At 44.7% G+C, this 8131-nt stretch overlaps 1 protein-coding gene across 1 annotated transcript in view; it reads right to left on the bottom strand.

Annotated features, from left to right (window-relative positions):
- Positions 1–546: 546 nt before the first annotated feature.
- The window catches only part of LOC105200671 (sodium/potassium/calcium exchanger 3), a 192178-nt gene continuing 184593 nt past the window's right edge, over positions 547–8131 (bottom strand). The window contains exon 9 of the mRNA XM_039451622.1: positions 547–1396. Coding sequence (XP_039307556.1) covers positions 1062–1396 — 335 coding nt within the window. The 3' untranslated portion in view covers positions 547–1061. The remainder of the gene's footprint in view (positions 1397–8131) is intronic.

Below are 8131 nucleotides of genomic sequence, written 5' to 3'. Positions count from 1 at the left end.
TAACTCCCTGTTCTGCTTGGAGAACTTTTCTGCTCAGTTTGACTTACTCTATCAATCCATGAGAACACGGGCAAACTTTTCCTGACACCTTATATTATTAAAGCGCCAAAGATATGAGTATTCCTACGGTCCGTCACTTTTAGTCTATCCTCCCTCTCTCCGCCTCCTCACTCTTTGCTTTCTCGCTGCCTCGAAGCGAATGCAAGAAGTGAGGAGGCAGGGGAAAGGACTAAAAATGGCGAACCATAGGAGTACATCTTTAGTACCTTAATATTATAGGTAGAGTGACCAACTCCAAAATTGAAAAGGGAGGGAATTTTTCGTTAAAAGGGTGGAAAATAGGTGAACATCAATTTTATTAGGTGATAACCGAAGGAAGACATTAAAACATTTTTTTACATTTTTTTTTAAATTATATTTAACAATTTAACTGAAAATAATATTTAATCACATATTTAATGTACTTTTTCGCAGTCTTTTAAACAAAAAATTAATTTAAAAAAAACATTTTTAAAATATCTTTTAAAATAAAAAGTCTTTTCAATATTTGTTTTCTTTCTTGTCTTTATATTTCGCTTTTGTCTTCCAAAGTCTAACAATGTTTTATTATTTACAACATTGCTGTAAAAGTCCTAACATTGCACATCCTTAAAATTGTATTGCATTATCAACACAGCCTTTACAGTATCAAGAAATTTCAATATTTCTTCATCCTAATTAGTCACTCAAAGTAACTCTACCCGACAAATACAATTTTTAAATGCAGCCCATCTAGATAAAAGAAAGCTATGACCGTGAGGCATCTATCTTTGTCACAACATTTTTGCTTGGTTAGCAAGGATTTTTATGTATTACAAAGCTAAACTAAAAAGATTTTCTCTGTTCTTTATTCTCAATTCATTGTTTTCATTTAATAATTTTGAAAAGAAAGGAATTTCTACGATTTTTATGGCAAATAGGAGGAAGAAAGTAATATGATTGAAAAGGAGGAATTTCCTTCCTTTTTCCTTTAGTTAGTCATCTTAATTATAGGACCTTATTTTTTCATAAATCTAATATTATTAGTCAACACATATTGGTAAATTAACAATAAAAAATGTGTTAAGTTCTACGATAGATGCAAATATCAAAAATATGGCGTACATAACGAGACAGATAATTCCAACTGTGCGATTTAATATGAATTTGTTAATAAATAAAGCCCCATATAAGATAATTAACGTAGAGAAAAGAGATACTGAGCTATAAACTAGACCTTGAGAATTAATCTGAATATAATACTGTCCAGCTACTTTTGGCAGTAGTGCTGCCTTGATGAACCATGGAAATCCGAGACACAGTAACACATCAAATACATTTGATCCGATCGAATTACTTATCCCCATAGCTCCATAACCTGGAAAATTATATAATTCTTATTCAGTGTACATTATAAAGCAAAGATGGGATTTAATTGTACATTTTGGACCGATTTCGTTGTCGACGCCTATTGTCTACAGAATATCATGTAAACCCATATAGCACAGAAGGCTGCAGAAATATTGTTGCAATATTGCTGCAATGTTGCAACAATATTGTTGCAAATTTTGTACTGTATGAGAATATTGTAATGCCTCTTATGTCGGACAAACTTGCAGATTATTAAAAACTAAAATTTCGAAATATAAAAATGACATCTGAAGAAACACAGTAAGTACTTAGTTATTTCGGAACATAGGATACATTATAATCATGACTTCAACGTTGAGATCCTGGATACGGAAAGGTTTCTCAGCAAAAGATTGATTTCTGAAATGTTATTTATCAAACTGCAGATCAACTCTTACAAAAAAGAACTATTGCCGGCCGTGTAATAATTACACGCGGCTGTGTGATTGTTATACGCGGTTGTGTGATTATTATTGGTGGCTCTGTAATTATAAAGGCGAATATTTCCAGCAAACATTTTTGTACGCAAAAGGATATCAAATTGGCACCAAATTCCGGCGGAATTTTGTACCAAAACCGTATCCTACTATGTCCGCATTAGGATGCCCAATGTAAATCAAATCTGACGATCATATCTGAAGTCAAATTGAAACCAATACCAAAACAAATTTGATAATAATAATGTGATGACAAAATGGCATCAAACACAAACCAAATCTGTTATCAAATGCGTTGACAAAATAATGTCAAATACAAACCAAATTTATTTTCAAACGTGCTGACAGAATGACACCAAATAAAGATCAAATCTGATGTTTCCGAGATCAACAAAAAAATTTATTTTTTTTAAACAGATTTTGTTATTCTTATAGCTTAATTTGTATCCATTGTTTCATATATAACATTTTAATTCACTTTTTACAATTATGCATTATTTTATAAATTTTTGAAAACGCATGTCGGTGCCGGCGGAATTCGAACTAAGATTTTGGAATAACAACCTAACACGCTAACACTGAGCTAATCGTATACATGTGATATCGTTAATAAAAAGTTATATTTGAAGTAAAGCTGAATTAAACCGAAAGAAACTTGCGTTTTGAATATTGCGCGAACACTATCACTAACCCTATGATTATTTAGCCTCAGATATTTTTAATATAAACTATATAAATAATTAAAATCTTTTCCTGGCCAGATCAGTCACAAAATAACAATTTAAAGTAGTATCAAAGCATAATAAAACATTATTGACGTAAAGAGCATGTTGCAAAAGTCAATTTTGCAATTAATTGTTATAAACAAATTGTTAAAAATGACTGTATAGGAAAACTGATTTCACCAATTGATTTACCGAAAAAAATTACTAAAGAAACATATATAACGCTTTCTTAATTGTTATAGTTGTTATAATTATTATAAACAAATTAGTCGCATAATTGTTTTGACAAAAAGATAATGGCCGAATTTCGCAAAGAGAGCATGATGTGTGTAATGTAACATTTTATCCTTGTTTAATCTTTGGTGATCAACAAGAATTAAGTCATGTGCATTATGCGTTTTACGGAACTCAACTAATGTTGCATTCTTATGTGATAAATGCTGACATTTTCGTAATAGCAAGCTTGCTTACTATCTGCCATCAATTTGTCAATCACACATACAACAGATCTGTCTACAATCAACTTCCAATCTATTGTGTATTTTGACAAAGGAATAATATTGCATTCTTGGGTGAAAATTGCTAACATTTTTGCAATAGCAAACTTGTTTAATATTTGTTATAAATTTTTCGTCAAAACTTTCAACAGATTTGCTTGCTTTTCAACGCCAATTTGTCATATACTCTGCCAACAAGGTTGTAGTATATTTGGTACAAATCTGCTAACAGTACCAAAAATACCAATGTATGCGGACCATATGCAGACCAAAATCTGTTATCAACCTTAGCAATTACAGAAATGGTTATAGGGGTTATTGCTTCTAAAATAATTACTAGCGACGGAATATAGACGGATATTATTTGGGTATCACTAAAAAGACTACTGCATATGTAAAAACTACTGCGACTTGGTTAGGTGGTGCGATGGCGTGCGGATGTGTACATGGAAATAGAGTGAGGCTGAGTATGAATGTTGTAGTATATTAGGAAGAATTAGGAAAGTAAAGAGGTATGGACTAGAGAAGTAGGAGGGTAGAAAAGACGAATTGGAAGCAGAATTAGAGGAAAAGGATTTGTGGTAATATTGGAAGATATAGGAGGAAGGAACAGGAATAGGTTAGGGCGGACAATGAGGCGGAAGACTCCAGGAGAACCGGTCATAAGATAGGAAAGTAACGGAATGAAACGAGGAAGGTATTAGGGAAAACGAAAAGGGTGACGGTGTGCAAATAGAAAGAGTGTTAGGAAAAATGTTAGAGAAATAAGATGGTAAAAAGAAAAGCAGAAACAGTTATAGAAAGAATAATGTGACAGGTAATGCACGGAATCTAGCAGAATGGTTAATGGAGAAAGGAGGACATATTGTAATTGAGAGAATAAATGAATGGAAGAAGATTGGAAGGAATGTATAGAGGTACGGAGACGATGAAAAAAATAATAGCATAGGAAAGAAACAGCGAAGGCAAATGTACGAGGTATGATCAAAAAGTAAGGTGACTTTTTGAACTTTGCGCGCTCTGTACACTCTAATTTCAAAATTTTTTTTTTGTGTTGGTACACTCGTCACGATCATATGTTCACAGTTTTGACTATATAGCATGTGTTGTTTTTATGTGAGAGGTACATATAAAGGTTAGACTCGTGTTTGCGTGCTCGGCGATTTTTTGTTGTTGAAAATAATGGAGCAGAGAGTTTGTATTAATTTTTGTTTAAAAAATGGTATTAAGTGTTCAAAAACTCTTGAAATGTTGACAGTGGCGTACGGTGAGTCAACTTTGAGCAAAAAAAATGTTTATAAATGGTATAAGTTATTCCAAGAGGGTCGAGAAAATGTTAACGATGAACCTCGCTCTGGACGCCCCAGCACGTCAAAAACCGACGAAAATGTTCAGGAAGTGAAAGAAATTGTGTTGAAAAATCGTCGAATCACGATTAGAGAAATAGCTGATGATCTTAACATATCGTTTGGCTCATGCCAATCAATTTTAACGGATGTTTTGGGTATGACACGTGTGTCAGCGAAATTCGTTCCAAAAGTGCTTAATTTTGATCAGAAGCAGCGTCGCATGAACAAGACATGTTGAACGACGTCAATGATGATCCTGATCTGCTCAAAAGGGTTATAACTGGTGACGAAACATGGGTATATGGTTCCTCAGGAGACCTCAATGCACACGCTGTGGATTGGGGCTGCCCCCGCACCGACACCATGGGCCGCCTGGCCCGGGACTTTGCGGCGGGGCTTGGCCTGGTACTTCTAAACCGGGGCCGGGTCAGCACGGGGTGCGCACGATTGGACACCGCACGATTGGACACCACCACTCACAGCGGCCGATACCTAGAGTCTTTCCGTTGGTTTGGTTAGATAAGTCAAGATCATTGGTTGGTGTCCAATCGTGCTGTGTCCAAAAGAGTGTCACCCGATTAAAGGATTGAAACTGGAGACCGGCTCCTTGAAAGTTGTCTCATCATAGACTTATCTCCATGGAGCTGGTCTCCTCCCCCCCCTCCCTCGCGGAGGAGCGTGAGCAATGCCGCCGCAGACAAGCTGAAAGACAATGGGTCCTGAAGAAACTCGACCCCGAAGCCCTCAAGGTCAGCCTCCTTGCCTCCACTTGGCCGGAGGGAAGAGCTGACCTTGGAGCCGAGGAGGAGGCGGAGCGCCTATGCGAGAAGATGTCGCAGGCGTGCGACGCCTCCATGCCCCGCAGCAGATCGATCGCGCGTCGTGCTGCCTACTGGTGGTCCGCGGAACTCGCCGAACTAAGGCAGGCTACCGTGGCTGCCAGGAGGGCGCACACGCGCGCCAAGCGGCGGGGCATTCGGAGGATGCGCTAAACAATGCTGCGGCGGTCCTCAGAGAAGCCAGGAAGGACCTGAGGACCGCCATAGCACGGGCAAAAGCCGCGCCATGGGATGACCTACTCTCCGAACTGGATTGCGACTCATGGGGGAGACCGTATCAAATTGTGACGAAGAGGCTCCGCCCCCAGTCTCGGAGACGCTGGACCCCCAGTTCCTCGGAGAGGTGGTGGACACCCTGTTCCCCACCAGGGGGGGGGACATTCCGGAGAAGACCGGCCCTCCTCCCGGATGGACCGAGGAGCTGGAGGTATCCAATCACGAGATGGCCGCGGTCTTTGCCCGAATAAGAGGCAGAGCAAAAGCGCTCGGGCCGGACGGAATACACACAAAAGTCTGGGCTCGGGCGTCTTCAATCGTTCGGGAGGTACTTCGTGTCACCTACACAAAGTGCCTTCGGGACGTTCCCCAGGAGGTGGAAGAGGTCCAGGCTTGTCCGCCTCAAAAAGGAGGGCAAGCCAGCGGAGAGTCCCTCCGCGTATAGGCCCTTGTGTATGCTGGATGATGCGGGCAAAATCTTTGAGCGAATCATCGCCAACCGCATCATCCGGCATGTGTCTCGGAAGGATCCCGATTTGTCCCCCGGACAATATGGATTCCGAGAGGCGAGATCGACTATAGATGGCATTAGGCAGGTCAGATCCCTCTCGGAGTCCATCACGGGGGACGGGGAGGTGGCGTTGGTGATATCCCTGGATATCGCCAACGCCTTCAACAGTATCCCATGGGGCGTGGTAGTGGCGGCGCTTAGCGAGCATTATCGCGTGCCGCCCTACCTCGTCGCCATCATACGGAACTACTTCCGAGACAGGGTGCTGGAGTTCCGGGATAAAACCGGACTCCAGGAGCGGAGGGACATGTCGTGCGGCGTTTCATAGGGGTCCGTGTTGGGCTCCTTGTTGTGGAACGCAGCGTACGACACCGTGCTCTGCGAAGTTCTCTCCTCTGGCTGCCACGTCGTCTGCTACGCAGACGACACGTTTGTGGTAGTCAGGGGCGCCTCTTAGGGAAGAGCAGTGGCCATTGGCAACTGGGCCGTGCCTTGTGTCCTCGGCTCCATCAAGAGCCTGGGTCTGAGGGTGGCCCAGAAGAAAACGGAAGCCATTTTCTTCCATGGCTGCTCCAGAATACCGCCAGAGGCCTTCGTCCTGATGGACAACATCCGAGTTTGAGTGGGGGCAACCCTAAAATATCTAGGGTTGCTATTGGACGGTCGCTGGTCCTTTGTCGAACACTTCGACAAACTGGCCCAGCGGTTGGGCTTGAGGACAAACACCCTCTTGGGGTTGATGCCCAACCTCCGGGGTCCGAGGATCAGTGCGAGGCGCGCGTATGCCTACGCGGTGATGGCTGGGGCTCTGTACGAAGACCCAGTCTGGTTCCGCGAGGCGCTGGCCAGCCGCCGCATACACGAAACGTTGCACGCTGTGCAGCGGCGGCTAGCACGTAGAATAGTGCGTATCGTACCGCTCCCAGCGCGGCGACAATGGTTTTGGCGGGACTTCCTCCGGCAGAATTCTGGCCTGGTGCTACGCCAGAGTGAAGGCCGTCCGCCTGCAGAGGGGAGTCGTCACCCCCAGGGTCGCCGCACTGCTACGGAAAAGAGTACGCCGGCGGGTGATGGACGCTTGGCGAGAGAGCCTCGCCAACGACCCGCCGGCGGCAGGATCTCGGATCTTGGAGGCCGTCCTACTCCACTTGGACGAATAGGTGGGACGCCCCTGGAGCGGCTTGTCCTACCGGACGACACAGGTGCTTACCGGACATGGGTGTTTCGGTGAGGGGAGGTTTCCAATAGCGCACATGCCGATAGCGCACCAACCAATCATCTTGATTTACCTAACCTAACCTATGGAAAATCTCTAGGCATCTGCCATTGTGAGTGGTTTGTGTGCTATCGGGATGTGCGCTATTGGGACCCACCGTTCGGTGAGTACCTGTGCAGGATAAGGAAGGAGCCGACACAGTGCCATTATTGTGACGGAGAACGGGACTTCGCGCAGCACACGCTGGAGGTCTGTTCAGCGTGGGAGGAGCTGCGCGGAGTTCTGAAAGAGGAGGTTGGAGACGACCTCTCCCTGCGGGCCATCATCACGCTGATGGTCCGCAGGGAGAGCGCATGGGTCGCGGTCTCCTTCTTCTGCGAGCAGGTTATGCGGCAGAAGGAGGAAGCCAAAAAGCAACGGAAAAAGAGGCCGGGGGGACGCATGCCTCCCGGCGACGACAACAACGACGACAGGGGCGGCAGGAGCGGGGGCCACGATCCACCTTGGCTCCCGCCCCAGCCGCCCAGAGGAAAAAGAAGAAAGTTTGCCCCCCGTTCCCCGGGCCTCTGTGGCCCGGTGGCCAAAAGGCGGAGGGGCAACAAAGCCGCAATCGCCCCCTCACTCCCCACCATACGGAGGAGGGGAGCGAGAACGAGGAGAGGATGTGTCCCTCCTTCCCCACGGCTGCTGCTGGTCTCGCTTTTGGGACGCGCCACGAGAGGAGGACCCCTCACTAGTGAGCCCAGCGAGGCAGATCCCACCTGACGGTCCGGGGGGAGCGACTCTGTGACATAACATTCAACCGCCGGGGGGGGGAGAGGGAAGGAATATTCTCTCTCTCCCCCAGGGTAGTAAGGTGGGCCGCGCCGCCGTCAGCGCGGCGCGAAGAGGCCCGGGCTTACGGTGGGGGCCG

The sequence above is a fragment of the Solenopsis invicta genome, chromosome 7 (assembly GCF_016802725.1).
Source record: "Solenopsis invicta isolate M01_SB chromosome 7, UNIL_Sinv_3.0, whole genome shotgun sequence".
Classification (NCBI taxonomy): Eukaryota; Metazoa; Arthropoda; class Insecta; order Hymenoptera; family Formicidae; genus Solenopsis; species Solenopsis invicta.
This window is presented reverse-complemented; position numbering and strand designations above follow the sequence as displayed.